Below are 17,053 nucleotides of genomic sequence, written 5' to 3' on the forward strand. Positions count from 1 at the left end.
CAAGCGCTTAGTATAGTGCTCTACACATAGAAAGCGCTCAATAAATACCATTGACCATTAGAGAAGCAGCGTGGCTCGGTGTAAAGAGCCCGGGCTTGGGAGTCAGCGGTCACGGGTTCCAATCCCGGCTCCGCCACTTATCAGCTGTGTGACTATTTATTTTTTTTTATTTGTACCTATTTATTTTATTTTGTTAATATCAATCAATCAATCGTATTTATTGAGCGCTTACTGTGTGCAGAGCACTGTACTAAGCGCTTGGGAAGTACAAGCTAGCAACATATAGAGACGGCACCTACCCAACAGTGGGCTCACGGTCTGAAAGGGGGAGACAGAGAACAAAACCAAACATATTAACAAAATAAAATAAATAGAATAGATATGTACAAGTAAAATAAATAAATAGAGTAATAAATACGTACAAACATATATACAGGTGCTGTGGGGAAGGGAAGGAGGTAAGTTCTCTGTCTCCCCTTTCTAGACTGTGAGCCCACTGTTGGGTAGGGACCGTCTCTATATGTTGCCAACTTGTTCCCAAGCGCTTAGTACAGTGCTCTGCACACAGTAAGCGCTCAATAAATACGATTGAGTGAATGAATGAATGACTATGGGCAACTTCTCTGAGCCTCAGTTACCTCATCTGTCGATCGGGGATTAAGACTACGAGCCCCGCGTGGGACAACCTGATTACCTTGTATCTCCCCCGGTGCTTAGAACAGTGCCTGGCACATAGTAAGCGCTTAATAAATGCCATCATTACTATTATTATTATTGACCGAAAGGCTGATAGACCCCCATCTGGAATATGGACAGGGAGGGCACAGCAGCAGCTGGGGTAGGGGGTCGGGAGTGGAAATCGGGGGCTGACGGATGGCACGGGCTTCCCACCACCCTCCACACCCAGCGGAAATGGAGTTTCTATCGCCGACCCCTCAGGACCACGATGAGGTCCAGGGACTCTGTCTAGTTAATAATAATAATAAATAATAATAATAACAACGGCATGCTAAGCACCTACTACGTGTCAAGCACTGTTCTAAGCGCTGGGGTAGATACAAGGTCATCAGGTTGACCCAGGTCAACAAACGTTGACTCGGTCTTCATTCATTCATTCAATTGTACACATCCCCATTGTACGGGTGAGGGAACTGAGGCACGGAAAAGTGATGTGGGAGCCCATTGTTGGGTAGGGCCCGTCTCTATCTGTTGCCGATTTGGACTTCCCAAGCGCTTAGTACAGTGCTCTCCACCCAGTAAGCACTCAATAAATACAACTGAATGAATGAATGAAGTGACTTGCATTCATTCACTCAACTGTACACATCCCCATTTTACAGGTGAGGGAACTGAGGCACGGAAAAGTGAAGTGTGAGCCCGTTGTTGGGTAGGGACCGTCTCTGTTGCCAATTTGGACTTCCCAAGCACTTAGTACAGTGCTCTCCACCCAGTAATTACTCAATAAATACAACTGAATGAATGAATGAAGTGACTTGCGTTCATTCATTCAACTGTATACATCCCCATTTTACAGGTGAGGGAACTGAGGCACAGAAAGGTGAAGTGTGAGCCCATTGTTGGGTAGGAACCGTCTCTATCTGTTGCCAATTTGGACTTCCCAAGCGCTCAGTACAGTGCTCTCCACCCAGTAAGCATCAATAAATACGACTGAATGAATGAATGAAGTGACTTGCGTTCATTCATTTAATAATAATAATAACGTTGGTATTTGTTAAGCGCTTACTATGTGCAAAGCATCCCCATTTTACAGGTGAGGGAACTGAGGCACAGAAAAGTGAAGTGTGAGCCCGTTGTTGGGTAGGGACCGTCTCTGTTGCCGATTTGGACTTCCCAAGCGCTTAGTACAGTGCTCTCCACCCAGTAAGTGCTCAATAAATACGATTGAATGAATGAATGAAGTGACTTGCATTCATTCATTCAATTGTACACATCCCCATTTTACAGGTGAGGGAACTGAGGCACAGAAAAGTGAAGTGTGAGCCCGTTGTTGGGTAGGGACCGTCACTGTTGCCGATTTGGACTTCCCAAGTGGTCTCCACCCGGTAAGCGCTCAATAAATATGACTGAATGAAGTGACTTGCCCAAGATCACCCAGCAGACAAGTAGCGGAGCCAGGATTAGAACCCACGCCCTCTGACTCCCAAGCCCGGGCTCCTGCCACTAAGCCACGTTGCTTCTCCAATTCCCACGCGTGCCTTCCTCACGGCCTTTAACACAGTGTTTTGTGCACACTAAAGCACTTAGTAAATGTTCATTCATCCAATCGTACTTATTGAGCGCTTACTGAGTGCAGAGCACTGTACTAAGCGCTTGGGGAGTAGAAGCCGGCAACATATGTTCCTGCTACTACTACCAGGAGAAGCAGCGTGGCTCAGTGGAAAGAGCCCGGGCTTTGGAGTCAGAGGTCACGGGTAAAAATCCCGACTCCGCCAACTGTCAGCTGTGTGACTTTGGGCAAGTCACTTCATTCATTCATTCAATCGTATTTATTGAGCGCTTACTGTGTGCAGAGCACTGTACTAAGCGCTTGGGAAGTCCAAGTTGGCAACATAGAGAGGCGGTCCCTACCCAACAACGGGCTCACGGTCTAGAAGGGGGAGACGGACAACGAAGCAAAACAGGTGGACGGTCGTCACGCCATCAGAATAAATAGATTCACTCTTCTGGGCCTCAGTTACCTCATCTGTAAAATGGGGGTGAAGACTGTGAGCCCCCCCCGTACTAAGCGCTTGGGAAGTCCAAGTTGGCAACATAGAGAGGCGGTCCCTACCCAACAACGGGCTCACAGTCTAGACGGGGGAGACGGAGAACGAAACAAAACATGTGAACGGGCGCCACGCCATCAGAATAAATAGATTCACTCTGCTGGGCCTCAGTTACCTCATCTGTAAAATGGGGATGAAGACTGTGAGCCCCCCGTGGGGCAACCTGATCACCCTGCGCACCTCCCCAGCGCTTAGACAGTGCTTTGCAATCGATCAATCGTATTTATTGAGCGCTTACTGTGTGCAGAGCACTGGACTAAGCGCTTGGGAAGTCCAAGTTGGCAACCTATAGAGACAGTCCCTACCCAACAGTGGGCTATTCACTCTTCTGGGCCTCAATTACCTCATCTGCAAAATGGGGATGAAGACTGTGTGCTCCCCGTGGGACAATTTTATCACCTTGTAACCTCCCCAGCGCTTAGAACAGTGCTTTGCACATAGTCAGCGCTTAATAAACGCTATTATTATTATTAGTAGTAGTAGTTTGGGACCCGAGAGTCCCCGCCGCCCGGCCCACCCTGAGGATACCACCAGGCCTCACCTTCAGCACAACTCAGGGCAAGGGCTGCCCATCCTCGGCGAACCACTTCCGGGTCAAGGGTCACCCCGTCAGGACGATGCCCCCCTCTAACCGTCCCCTTCCCCCGGGCGCTGCCGTTCCGCCTGCGGGCGGGCAGTCACTCACTCGTATTTATTGAGCGCTTACTGTGTGCAGGGCACTGTACTAAGCGCTTGGGAGGTCCATACAGAGGCGGCCCCTACGCAACAGCAGGCCGCAGGGACAGTTTCTGTCAGCAGGCCCGATTGCGCATGCGTACTAGGCCGCGGGGGCCGGTTTCTGTCGGGGAGACCCGAGTGCGCATGCGCACTTGGCCGCGGGGGCGGCCTCCACAGACGACGCGCCTGCGCCGTGCCGCGCGCGCCCGGAGCGTTGGTTGATTGACGGGTCGACACAAGGCGCGGGCTCCGCATTGCGCATGCGCACTCCCTGCACTGCGCAGGCGCGCCCCGACGCCCCAGTGCGGCGACGCCTGCCCCTTCATTCATTCATTCATTCATTCATTCATTCATTCATTCATTCATTCATTCAATCTCCCTGATTGGGCTCCTACTACGTGCGAAACACTGTATTAAGCACTGGGGAAAGTACAGTAGAACAATAAACAATAAGCCCACAACGACATCACAATCAAAAGTATTTATTGAGCACGTGGCTCTGTACTAAGCGTTCGGGAGCATACAGTCTGACACATTCCCTGCCCACAATGAGCTTACAGTCTAGAGGGGGAGACAGATATTTTTAAAAAATCAATTAATGACCGATATGAACAATAAGTGCTGTGGGGCTGGGGCGACTAAATGATGATGATGGTGATGATGATGATGGCATTTGTTAAGCGCTTACTATGTGCCAGGCACTGCTCATTCATTCAGTCATACTTATTGAGCGCTTACTGTGTGCGGAGCACTGTACTAAGCGCTTGGGAAGTCCAAGTTGGCAACATATAGGGACGGTCCCTACCCAACAGTGGGCTCACAGTCTAGAAGGGGGAGACAGAGAACAAAACATATTAACAAAATAAAATAAATAGAATAAATATGTACAAATAAAACTGTTCTAAACGCTGGGGAAGATGCAAGGTCATCGGGTTGTCCCACGTGGGGCTCACAGTCTTAATCCCCATTTTACAGATGAGATAACTGAGGCACAGAGAAGCGACTTGCCCAGAGTCACACGGCAGACAAGTCGTGGAGCGGGATTAGAACCCATGACCTCTGATTCCCAAGCCCAGGCTCTTTCCACTGAGCCACTCTGCTTTCAGTGTGAGGTTCAGTACCATTTTTTTAATGGTATTTGTTAAGCGCTTACTATGTGCCGGGCACTGTTCTAAGCGCTGGGGAAGATGCAAGGTCATCAGGTTGTCCCATGCGGGGCTCACAGTCCTAATCCCCATTTTACAGATGAGGTAACTGAGGCACAGAGAAGCGACTTGCCCGGAGTCACACAGCAGACAAGTGGCGGAGCTGGGATTTGAACCCACGACCTCTGACTCCCAAGCCCGGGCTCTTTCCACTGACCCACGCTGCTTTCAATCAATCAATCAACCAATCAATTGATCAATCGTATTTATTGAGCACTAACTTTCAGTGTGAGGTGGAAGGGAGTTCCTTTTTTTAACGGTATTTGTTAAGCGCTTACTATGTGCCAAGCACTGAGCACTGCGGGAGATACAAATTCATCAGGTTGGACACAGTCCGTGACCCACACGGGGCTCACCGTCTTAATCCCCATTGTACGGGAAAGGAAACTGAGGCACTGAGAAGTGAAGTGACTTGCCCAAGGTCACACAGCAGACCCGTAGCACAGTCAGGATTAGAACTCATATCCTTCGGACTCCCATACCTGAGCTGTCTACGTGAGGCTACTCTGCTGCTTCTTCTGAGGTTTCCTCAGTTTATCTTCTCAGTAGCCCTGGAAAGCTTTCAGACCTCAGTAGTACTGACATAAAGATCATATAATCAATCAATCAATCAATCAATCAATAATATACTTTATTAGTCCCTGTTACCGGTGATTTACAATATATTAATATCTGTCTCCTCCTCTAGACTGCGAGCTTGTTGTGAGCAGGGAATGTGTCTGCTTGTTGTTACACTGTACCCTCCCAAGCGTCTAAGACAGTGCTTCGCACACTGTAAGCGCTCAATAAATGTGATCGAATGAGTGAATGAATGAATAATAACTACTGTTATTTTTTAATAGCGTCCGATAAGCACTTATTACGTGCCCGGCACAGGACTATGGGCTGGGTAGAAACAAGTCAATCAGGTAGGACACGACCTAGGTCCCATATGGTGCTCACAGACTTAATCCCCATTTTACAGATGAGGAAAGTGAGGCGAAGTGAAATAACAATAATATAATAATGATAGCATTTATTAAGCGCTTACTATGTGCAAAGCACTGTTCTAAGCACTGGGGAGGTTACAGGGTGATCAGGTTGTCCCACGGGGGGCTAACAGTCTTCATCCCCGTTTTCCAGAAGAGGGAACTGAGGCCCAGAGACGTGAAGTGACTTGCCCAAAGTCACACAGCTTACAAGCGGTGGAGCCGGGATTTGAACCCACGACCTCTGACTCCAAAGCCCGGGCTCTTGCCACTGAGCCACGCTGAAATGAAGTGACTTGCCCAAAGCCACACAGCAGGCGAGGGCGTTTATTCAGCGTTATGTGCAACCGCCGCGCTAAACGCTGAGATAGACACTGTAATCAGATCAGACACAGCTTTTTCCCCACGTGGAGCTCAGGGTCAGAGAAGCAGCGTGGCTCAGTGGAAAAGAGCCCGGGCTTTGGAGTCAGAGGTCATGGGTTCGAATCCCTGCTCCACCACTTGTCAGCTGTGTGACTTTGGGCGAGTCACTTCACTTCTCTGGGCCTCAGTTCCCTCATCTGGAAAATGGGGATGAAAACTGTGAGCCCCCCGTGGGACAACCTGATTGCCTTGTAACCTCCCCAGCGCTTAGAACAGTGCTTTGCACATAGTAAGCGCTTAATAAATGCCATCGTTATTATTTATTATTAGAAGGGAGGTACTGACTCCCTGGATCACCGATGAGGAAATTGAGCTTCCCTTTATCACTGTCAATCAATCGATCGTATTTATTGAGCGCTTACTGTGTGCAGAGCACTGTACTAAGCGCTGTCCTGTCACTGTCCTGTTCCTGACCCAATCACGGCTCCTCTTTGCCATCGCTTTAGCGGCAGAGCCCGGATTAAAATCCAGATTTCCCATCTCCATGTCCCGTGCTTTTCCCACTAGGCCTTGCTGCTTCTTTATTCATTCTTTTAAGGGTCGGGATCTCCCGCTAGATTGTAAGCTCACTGAAGGCAGGGATTGTATCGACGCCTTCTATTGTACTTTGCACACAGTAGGTGGTGATCTGGACAGGAGAAAGCAGGATGGATTAAAGAACCCAAGACCCCAGTCTTTGAATCAATCAATCAATCAATCAATCGCATTTATTGAGCGCTTACTGTGTGCAAAGCACTGTACTAAGCGCTTGGTAAGTCCAAGTTGGCAACATATAGAGACAGACCGACTAGACTGTGAGCCCACTGTTGGGTAGGGACCGTCTCTAGATGTTGCCAACTTGGACTTCCCACGCGCTTAGTACAGTGCTCCGCACCCAGTAAGCGCTCGATAAATACGATTGATTGATTGATTGATTGACTAGACCCTCATTTTCCCTCCTCCCATCTCATTCATTCATTCATTCAATCGTATTTATTGAGCGCTTTCCGTGCGCAGAACACTGTACTAAGCGCTTGGGAAGTAGAAATCGGCAACGTATAGAGACGGTCCCTACCCAACAACGGGCTCACAGTCTGGAAGGGGGAGACAGACAACAAAACAAAACATGCAGACGGGTGTCAAGTTGTCATTCATTCAATCGTATTTATTGAGCGCTTACTGTGTGCAGAGCGCTGTACTAAGCGCTTGGGAAGTACAAGTTGGCAACATCTAGAGACGGTCCCTACCCAACAGTGGGCTCACAGTCTAGAAGGGGGAGACAGGGAACTAAACAAAACATATTAACAGAATAAAATAAATAGAATAAATATGTACAAATAAAGTTGTCTTGTGGCTAGAGCACGGGCCTGAAAATCAGCAGGACCTGGGTTCTAATCCCAGCTCTGCCACTTGTCTTCTTGGTGACCTTGGGCAAGTCACCTCACTTCTCCGGGCCTCAGTTCCCTCATCCGTAAAATGGGGATTGAGACTGTGAGCCCCATTCGGGACAGTTACTGTGTCCAACCTGATTAGCTTGTATCTCCCCCAGTGCTTAGTACAGTGTCTGGCACATACTGAGTGCTTAACATATGCCTTTTTTAAAAAAAAAACACCTCAAAGTGGAGCCAGGGGGACAGAAGTTGAAGGCAACCAGTAGTTGTACAAGTTGATGGTTTGGATTTCCAAGAAAGAGAGATCGATTTATCCACAGTATCGATTGAGCAAATACCCTGTGCATTCATTCATTCATTCAATCATATTTATTGAGCGCTTACTGTGTGCAGAGCACTGGACTAAGCGCTTGGGAAGTCCAAGTTGGCGACATATAGAGAAGCTGTGAGAGCAGCACTGAAGAGCAAGAAGAAATCGATCAATCAATTAATAGTATTTATTGAATGTTTGGAAAAATACAACAGACTGGTAGATGTGATTCACTCATTCATTCCATCGCATTTAGTGAGCGCTTACTGTGTACAAAGCACTTTTTCCATCGTATTTATTGAGCGCTTACTGTGTACAAAGCACTGTCATTCATACAAGTTGGCAACACATAGAGACGGTCCCTACCCGACAGTAATAAATAATAATAATAATAAGTACTCTATTTTACTTGTACATATTTACGTCGTCATTCATTGACTCAATCCGATTTATTGAGCGCTTACTGTGTGCAGAACCCTGTGCTTAAGCGCCTGGGAAGTACGGCAACATATAGAGACGGTCCCTACCCAACCGCGGGCTCACAGGCTAGAAGGGGGAGATGGACAACGAAACAAAACCTATTAACAAAATAAAATAAATAAATAAATAAATAAATAAAATGGGGACAGATGTCAAGTGGTCACAACCAATAGAATTAAAGCTAAATGCACATCATTAACCAAATAAATAGAATAGCAAATATGTACAAGTAAATAAATAAATAAGTAAATCATTAACAAAATAAATAGAACAGCAAACATGTACAGGTAAATAAATAAATAAATAAAATGTGGACAGATGTCAAGTCATCACAACAAATAGAATTAAAGCTAAATGCACATCATTAACCAAATAAATAGAATAGCAAATATGTACAAGTAAATAAATAAATAAGTAAATCATTAACCAAATAAATAGAATAGCAAATATGTACAAGTAAATAAATAAATAAATAAAATGCGGACAGATGTCAAGTGGTCACAACAAATAGAATTAAAGCTAAATGCACATCATTAACCAAATAAATAGAATAGCAAAACTGTACAAGTAAATAAATAAATAAGTTAATCATTAACCAAATAAATAGAATAGCAAATATGTACAGGTAAATAAATAAATAAATAAATAAAATGTGGACAGATGTCAAGTGGTCACAACCAATAGAATTAAAGCTAAATGCACATCATTAACCAAATAAATAGACTAGCAAATATGTACAAATAAATAAATAAGTAAATCATTAACCAAATAAATAGAATAGCAAATATGTACAAGTAAATAAATAAATACGTAAATCATTAACCAAATAAATAGAATAGCAAATATGTACAAGTAAATAAATAAATAAATAAAAGGTGGACAGATGTCAAGTCGTCACAACCAATAGAATTAAAGCTAAATGCACATCATTAACCAAATAAATAGAATAGCAGATATGTACAAGTAAATAAATAAATAAGTAAATCATTAACAAAATAAATATAATAGCATATATGTACAAGTAAATAAATAAATAAAATGTGGACAGATGTCAAGTGGTCACAACAAATAGAATTAAAGCTAAATGCACATCATTAACCAAATAAATAGAATAGCAAATATGTACAAGTAAAATAGATAGAGTAATAAATCGGTACAAACATATATACAGGTGCTGTGGCGGGAGGGGTGGGGAGGAGGAGAGGAAAAAGGGGGCTCAGTGTGGGAAGGCCTCCTGGAGGAGGTGAGATCTCAGTAAGGCTTGGAAGGGAGGAAGAGAGATAACTTGGCGAATGTGTGGAGGGAAGGTTTTTCAGGACGGGGGAAAACGTGGGCCGGGGGTCGACGAGTGGACAGGTGAGAAGAGAAGCAGTATGGCTCAGTGGAAAGAGCGTGGGCTTTGGAGTCAGAGGTCATGGGTTCAAATCCTGGCTCCGCCAACTGTCACACAGCTGACAATCGTCTTCCCACCCTCCCTTCTGCATTAGTGAATGCACTTGGTTGTGTCTCCCTTCGCCTCTTCGATCCACACCTGAGCCCCATTGATACTTATGTAAAAGATCCTTACACGCTAAGCGCTTACTACAGTGCCCTGCACATAGTAAGCGCTCAATAAATACGATTGATGATTTTGCCAATCCTTAATCTAATTTGATGACCCTCTCCCTGCCCTGCTGTGAGCAGAGATCAGGGCTACTCTTTTCCTCTCCCAATCGTTTAGTCTAATGCTCCGCAGGTGGTAAGCGCTCAATAAATACCATTAATTGACTGAATGCTTCCTCCTTCTCCTCCTAGCTATCAATTATCCATCATTGATATTTATTGAGCACATGCGGGCAGAGCACAATTTTGACAGTTTAGGAGACTCTAACACAGTAGAGTTGGTAAAAATGATCCTTGCTCTCAAGGAGCTAATGTCCCTCTAAACTGGAAACACTTTGCGGGCAGGGAATGGGTCTGTTTATTGTTACAGTGTACTCTCCCAAGCGCTTAGTACAGTGCTCTGCACAAAGTAAGTTTCAATAAATGTGACTGAATGAATGATTGGGTGAATCTGTCGTCCCAGCTGGGTAAGCGCTTTGAGGGTAGGGATGGCAGCTACTAACTCCAGAGGCAGCGTGGCTCAGTGGAAAGAGCCTGGGCTTGAGAGTCAGAGGTCATGGGTTCAAATCCCGGCTCTGCCACTTGTCAGCTGGGTGACTTTGGGCAAGTCACTTCACTTCTCTGGGCCTCAGTTCCCTCATCTGTAAAATGGGGATGCAGACTGTGAGCCCCCTGTGGGACAATCTGATCACCTTGTATCCTCCCCAGTGCTTAGAACAGTGCTTTGCACAGAGTAAGCGCTTAACAAAAGCCATTATTATTATTACTATTACTAACTTGAGTGGCAGCATGGCTTAGTGGAAAAAGCCCCGGCTTGGGAGTCAGAGGTCATGGGTTTTAACCCCGGCTCCGCCACTTGTCTGCTGTGTGACCTTGGGGAAGTCACTTCACTGGGCCTCAGTTTCCTCATCTGTCAAATGGGGATTAAGACTGTGAGCCCCACGTGGGACAACCTGGTTACCTTGTAACTACCCCAGCCCTTACAACAGTGCTTGGCACATAGTAAGCGCTTGACAAATACCATCATTCTTCTTATTATTATCCCTAGCGCTCAGCGCAGTGTTCTGCATCGAGTAGGAGTGCAATGAAGCAAAGTGGTTCAGTGGAAGGAGAGCGGGCTTTGGAGTCAGCAGTCATGGGTTCAAATCCCGCCTCTGCCCCTTGTCAGCTGGGTGACTTTGGGCAAGTCACTTCACTTCTCTGGGCTTCAGTTCCCTCATCTGTAAAATGGGGGTGAAGACGGTGAACCCCCCCGTGGGACAACCTGCTCACCTTGTAACCTCCCCAGCGCTTAGAACAGTGCTTTGCACATAGTAAGCGCTTAATCAATGCCGGTATTATTATTATTAATGAATAGCTGACTGTCCCAGGAGGCACAGACCCCATCAGTGACTTGCCCGAGGGCTCAAAGGGAGGACTGCTGACCTGGCCAGGATTAGTAGTCGGGTGTCTCTGTGCTTCTTCCCCCTCTGGGGATACCAGTGCACCTCCCTACCAGTCTTTGCCATGGTAGGGGGGTCCGGGGGCAGAGAGCAGTCATGCGGCCCCCCTGCGGGCTCTGTCTGGGTGGGCGAAGTCGGGGTGTGGACCAAGTTGGCATCCAGGCCCTGGTTCCAGTCCTCCCACGCACATACACACGAGCCCGGCAGTCGGAAGGACCTGGGTTCTAATCCCAGCTCCGCCCCACGTCTGCCGGGTGACCTAAGGCAAGTCACTTCCTTTCTCTGGGCCTCGGTTCCCTCGTCTGTAAAATGGGGGTTGAGCGTGAGCCCCGCGGGGGACAGGGATCGTGTCCAAACTGACTTGTGTATCAGCCCCAGCGCTTAGAACAGTGTGGAGGTGTCGAGGGTAGGAAAGGGGTCGCGGTGAAGTCCTGGGGGCCGCCCCGACACCGCCAAGTCCCTGACGGTGTCACGGCCCTGCTTGGACCCCCCAAGGCCGTCCCGTGCCGCCTCGCCCACGTCCACCCTCCAGCCTGGCCACCGGAGAGCAGGGACAAAGGGGAAAGACCCCTCTTTCCCAAGCCCCGGCCCCCCGGCCCTGCTTCCCTCCGACCACACGCTGGAGGCCCCAGGGCCAGCGTCTGAAGATTTAATGATCTCTGATCCTTAGCGTCGAGGGTCCGGGCTCCCAGGGTGTCGGGGTCCGGGGATGCGGAGGTCCGGGCCTGTTCAGTCGCTGTCTGCGTCATCCTTCGGGCGGGAGCCAGCGCTGGGGCCGGGGCTGGGACATCTGGGCACCGGTCAGGGAGCGAGGCCCACGCTTCTCCCCTTCCAAACCCTCCATCCTTGCCCGGCCTTCCCCGTGGCGAGCCCCCAGCCCCTCTCACACCTCTCCCACCCACCCTGGGGTCCGGGGGGCAGCGTACCGCGGATAGGTGCAGGGCCCGCGGGCCTTGTTGGGGCCGCCGGGCAGACGGGAGGAGCGGAAGCCTCCAGGGTAGAGAACCAGCGGGGTCAGGTTCAGTAGGCCGCTGTGGGACGTGGGAGGAATCAGGGGGTCGGCGGAGGCCAGGGCTGGGGCCGGGACACTGGGATCAGGGTCCGGAGAACCAGGGATGGGATCCGGGGGCCGGGGACAGTGGACGTCGGACCGGCCCCCGGCCCCAGCCCAACCCCGGTGCCACCGCCGAGCCCCCTCCGCACCCTGCCCAACCTCTGGGGGTGAGCTGAGGAGTTGGTGCAGGTCAGTTTCAGCTCTGGAAGGGATGCGTTCTCGCCCTGCGAGGAGGGAGAGAGGGACGGGAGGGAGAGCGGGGCAGAGAAGAGAAGGGGGGACACCCGGAAGGAGCATCCGGGGCGAAGCGGTGGGCAGGGAGGGAGAAGAGGACGGAGAGACGGAGGCAAGGAGGGAGGAAGAGAAACGGAGAGAGAGCCCAATTAATTCACTTGGCCTGTGAACCCCAGGAGGGGCAGGGCCTGTGTCCAACCTGATATTCCTACCTCTTCCCCACGGTACGTAGAAAATGCTTAACAAATGCCCCCATTCTTATTATTCTCAGCATGCCAAATCAAATAAAGCCATCTCTAGCCCTTTCTGATACCCTTCCTCAGCCCGAACGATTTTAAATATATAAATATATGTATAATCTCTTCAACCGTACATTGATGTTTTGATTACTCAGTGTATAAATACTTCTATGTCTAATAATAATAATAATGATGGCATTTATTAAGCACTTACTATGTGCAAAGCACCGTTCTAAGCTCTGGGGAGGTCACAAGGTGATCAGGTTGTCCCACGGGGGGCTCACAGTCTTAAACCTCCCATTTTACAGATGAGGGAACTGAGGCCCAGAGAAGTGAAGTGACTTGCCCAAAGTCACACAGCCGACAGTTGGCGGAGCTGGGATTTGAACCCACGACCTCTGACTCCAAAGCCCGTGCTCTTTCAACTGAGCCACGCTGCTTCTCTGTGTCCATCTTCCCCATTAGAGGATTGGGGAGGATGTATTTCTTACTCTATTTTATTTGTACATATTTATTCTATTCATTTTATTTTGTTAATATGTTTTGTTTTGTTCTCTGTCTCCCCCTTCTAGACTGTGAGCCCACTGTTGGGTAGGGACCGTCTCTAGATGTTGCCCACTTGGACTTCCCAAGCGCTTAGTACAGTGCTCTGCACACAGTAAGCGCTCAATAAACACAATTGATTGATCGATTGATTCCCAAGCGCTTAGTACAGTGCTCTGCACACGGTAAGTGCTCAATAAATACGATTGAATGATGAATGAATGAATTGGCTTCTTGTGGACGGGGATTGTGGACACTTGCTTGTTTTCTAGTTCCTAAGCAGTTAATATAAGGGCACATTGCATTCAGGGGGAAACTCAATAAATGCTATTACTATAACTAGGAGGGAGGGGGATGAGGGAGAAGGGAGCAGGGGAGAGGAGCAGAGGGAACAGGGAAGAGGGGAGCAGAGCTTGGAAGAGGGCGGTGGAGGGAGGAAGGAATAGGGAATAGGAGGGAGGAGGGAATGGGGAGAGGGGTGGAGGGAGCAGGGGAGCAGGGAACAGGGGAGAGTGGAGCAGAAGAGTCAGGAAGTAATAATAATAATAATAATGTTGGTATTTGTTATGCGCTTACTATATGCAAAGCACTGTTCTAAGCGCTGGGGTAGATACAAGGTAATCAGGTTGTCCCACGGGGGGCTCACAGTCTCAATCCCCATTTTCCAGATGAGGGAACTGAGGCCCAGAGAAGTGAAGTGACTTGCCCAAAGTCACACAGCTGACAAGTGACTGTTTTTAGACTGTGAGCCCACTGTTGGGTAGGGACTGTCTCTATATGTTGCCAATTTGTACTTCCCAAGCGCTTAATACAGTGCTCTGCACATAGCAAGCGCTCAATAAATACGATTGATGATTGATGAAGTGACGGAGCCGGGATTTGAACTCACAACCTCCGACTCCAAAGCCCATGCTCTTTCCACTGAGCCGCGCTGCTTCCCCTAGAGAAGGGGGAAGCAAGTAAGGAAGACTGGGAAAGGGGGGGCAAGAGAGTGGGACGGAGGGAGCAGAGGAGAGGGATTGGGGGGTGAGGCAGAGGGAACAGGGAAGAGTGGGGATCCCCTGGGGAAATAGAGGCTTCTCCAGACTCATGGATCCGGGCCAGAGATGGGATGGGAACCCAAGGAGGCAGACCTGCTGGTGGGTTGGCGGCGGGAAGGGGCCGAACACCTTTGGCATGAAGACCGGGGCTGGCACGCTGGAGGGCCCGGGTGGTGCCGGAGACAGCGTGGGGTCCGCGGCCGGCACAGCTCCCTGATGCCTCCGTCTCTTCCGACTGTGCCCCGGCTCTGCCGCGCAGAATAATCACAATAATGATGGTGTTAAGCGCTTACTATGTGCAAAGCACTGTTCTAAGCTCTGAGGGGATACAGGGTGATCAGGTTGTCCCACGTGGGGCTCCCGATCTTCATCCCCATTTTACAGATGAGGGAACCGAGGCCCAGAGAAGTGAAGTGACCGGCCCAAAGTCACACAGCCGATAAGCGGAGCGCCAGATGAGCCGGGCTGACCCCGAGCAGGTGTGGAGGACCGTGCAGGCCCGATCTCGGGGCAGGGAGGATGGGTGATGCAGTCGGGGAACCCCAGAGGATGTTCCATCACCCAAATCAGGCAGCGGTCGGGGCGGTCGGTGGCGGGGGGCGGTTTGGGGGCAACGCGGGGAGGTGTGGGGTGGTCACCTCGGGTGTAGATGTAGACTCTCTGCATCTCCCGCTTCAGCTGGTCCAGCCTCCAGCGCTCCTCGGCCGCGTCCATGCGGTTGCTGTAGTTGAAATCCCCCTGCAGGGCCTGGCACAGCCTGGCCTGGGGAGACGGGGAATGGGGCTAGGGGCGTCCCGGGGGCCGAAGCCCGGCCTCGACGCCCCCCCAACCGATCCGTCTGTCCAGGCCCGGGACCCCGGCCCGGAGGCCCGTGCACCTTGACGAAGGAGGCCCAGCCGCGGCCCTCCCGCTCCCGCTGCTTGTGCCACCGCACGACCCGCTCGGCCAGCGCGGGGTCGCGGTCCAGGCTACGGAAAAGGCGGCGCAGGGCCCGCTTCGTGTGGGTCGTCGCCTGCCGCTCGAAGGTTTCGGTGGAGATCAGCTGGCAGAACGTGGCCCGGAGCGGCACCGGAGCGTCGTATTCATCCAGAACCTCCATGGGCCCCGCCCTGCGGGGGCAAGCACGGGGGGCGGGATGAGAGAGCCAGGGCCGGGAGGACCGTGGGTGGGAAGGCCAGGGTTAGGAGGACCGGGGATAAGAGGACTGGGCCTGGGAGTGCTGGGAATGGGAGGGCCGGGACTGGGGGTACAAGGGATGGGAAGATGGGGATGAGAGGCCTGGGGATGAGAGGCCCTCGGATGATAGGGCCGGACCCGGAGGACTGGGAACGGGAGGGTTGGGAATGAGAGGGCCGGGGCTGGGAGGGCCGGGAGGACCATGGGTGGGAAGGCCAGGGATAGGAGGACCGGGGATAAGAGGACTGGGCCTGGGAGTGCTGGGAATGGGAGAGCTGGGGACCGGAGGACCGGGGATGGGAGGACTGGAACTGGGGGTACAAGGGATGGGAAGATGGAGATGAGAAGCCCCGGGGATAAGAGGCCCTCGGATGATAGGGCCGGACCCGGAAGACTGGGAATGGGAGGGTTGGGAATGAGAGGGCCGGGCCCAGGGATGGGAGGGCCGGAGCCGGGAGAGCTGGAGGTGGAAAGGTCGGGAGTAGGAGGGCCGGGAATGGGAGGTCTGGGGCTGGAAGGGCTGGAGATGGGCCGGAGCTGAGAAGGCTGGGACTGGGAACTTGTACTTGTAACTTGTACTTCCCAAGCTCTTAGTACAGTGCTCTGCACACAGTGAGCACTCAGTAAATACGATTGGATTGAATTGAATTGGGAAGGCTGAGGCCAGGAAAGCCGGGAATGGGGGAGCTGGGGCTGGGAATGGGAAGGCTGGGGATAGGAGGACCAGGAATGGGAGACTTGGGGATGGGAGGGCCGGAGATGAGAGGCTCGGGATGAGGAGGGAAGGGTGGGGAGAAATGGAGCGGCCAAAGAGGGGAAGGGGAAGGTCGGGGGGAGAGGGCACCTCAGGGTGGGGAGAAGTGGGGCACTGAGAGAAGGGGTCAGGGGTTGGGGCAGGGGCACCTGTTCCCCCCGGGGATCTTCAGGGCTAAATAGGTGGGCGGCTGCCACTGTGCCCTTGGGGTGGAAGCCCACCACCCCTCGGGGGGCCCCGGGCCAATCCAGCAGCCCGTGATGTGACAATGCCTAAGGGGTCATCGCCTGATTCAGACAGCACCCCTCTGCCCCCTCCCATTCATTCATTCAGTCATCCCATTGTATTTACTGAGCGCTTACTGTGTGCGGAGCACTGGACTAAGCGCTTGGGAGAAGACAGAACAACACCAAACAGATACATTCCCTGCCCTTGACGAGCTTACCATCTAGCGTGGCTCAGTGGAAAGAGCCCGGGCTTTGGAGTCGGGGGTCATGGGTTCTAATTCCGACTCCGCCAACTGTTATATGTATATACATATATACCTGTATATATGTATATATGTTTGTACATATTTATTACTCTATTTATTTATTTATTTTACTTGTACATATCTATTCTATTTATTTTATTGTGTTAGTATGTTTGGTTTTGTTCCCTGTCTCCCCCTTTTAGACTGTGAGCCCACTGTTGGGTAGGGACTGTCTCTA

At 50.4% G+C, this 17,053-nt stretch overlaps 1 protein-coding gene across 5 annotated transcripts; it reads right to left on the minus strand.

Annotated features, from left to right (window-relative positions):
• Positions 1–11,938: 11,938 nt before the first annotated feature.
• Positions 11,939–16,564, minus strand: LOC119942699 (protein png1-like). 5 transcript variants are annotated; one of them, XM_038763595.1, is made up of 7 exons: positions 16,493–16,564; positions 15,291–15,522; positions 15,052–15,175; positions 14,507–14,661; positions 12,517–12,581; positions 12,230–12,334; positions 11,939–12,084 (listed from the first exon to the last, which is right to left on the minus strand). In XM_038763595.1, exons 2-7 carry the CDS (start codon positions 15,510–15,512, stop codon positions 12,033–12,035), a joined length of 723 nt encoding a protein of 240 aa, XP_038619523.1. In that variant the 5' UTR covers positions 15,513–15,522; positions 16,493–16,564; the 3' UTR covers positions 11,939–12,032. The 5 variants fall into 5 exon arrangements, with proteins under 5 accessions (XP_038619523.1, XP_038619522.1, XP_038619521.1 ...); XM_038763594.1 differs by having other exon boundaries at positions 11,939–12,093; XM_038763593.1 differs by having other exon boundaries at positions 12,230–12,377.
• Positions 16,565–17,053: the final 489 nt, after the last annotated feature.

This window comes from Tachyglossus aculeatus, chromosome 21, assembly GCF_015852505.1.
Source record: "Tachyglossus aculeatus isolate mTacAcu1 chromosome 21, mTacAcu1.pri, whole genome shotgun sequence".
In the NCBI taxonomy this organism is placed as follows: domain Eukaryota; kingdom Metazoa; phylum Chordata; class Mammalia; order Monotremata; family Tachyglossidae; genus Tachyglossus; species Tachyglossus aculeatus.

Bases quoted from the DNA above. Each gene is read 5' to 3' on its own strand.
- LOC119942699 (XM_038763592.1), bottom strand. From the start codon at position 15,512: ATGGAGGTTCTGGATGAATACGACGCTCCGGTGCCGCTCCGGGCCACG. The intron at 12,582-14,506 runs GTCTGCCTCCTT...CCCTCCTCGCAG, and splicing joins CGCCGCCAACCCACCAGCAG to GGCGAGAACGCATCCCTTCC. The intron at 12,378-12,516 runs GTTGGGCAGGGT...TCCCGGCCCCAG, and splicing joins TCCTCAGCTCACCCCCAGAG to CCCTGGCCTCCGCCGACCCC.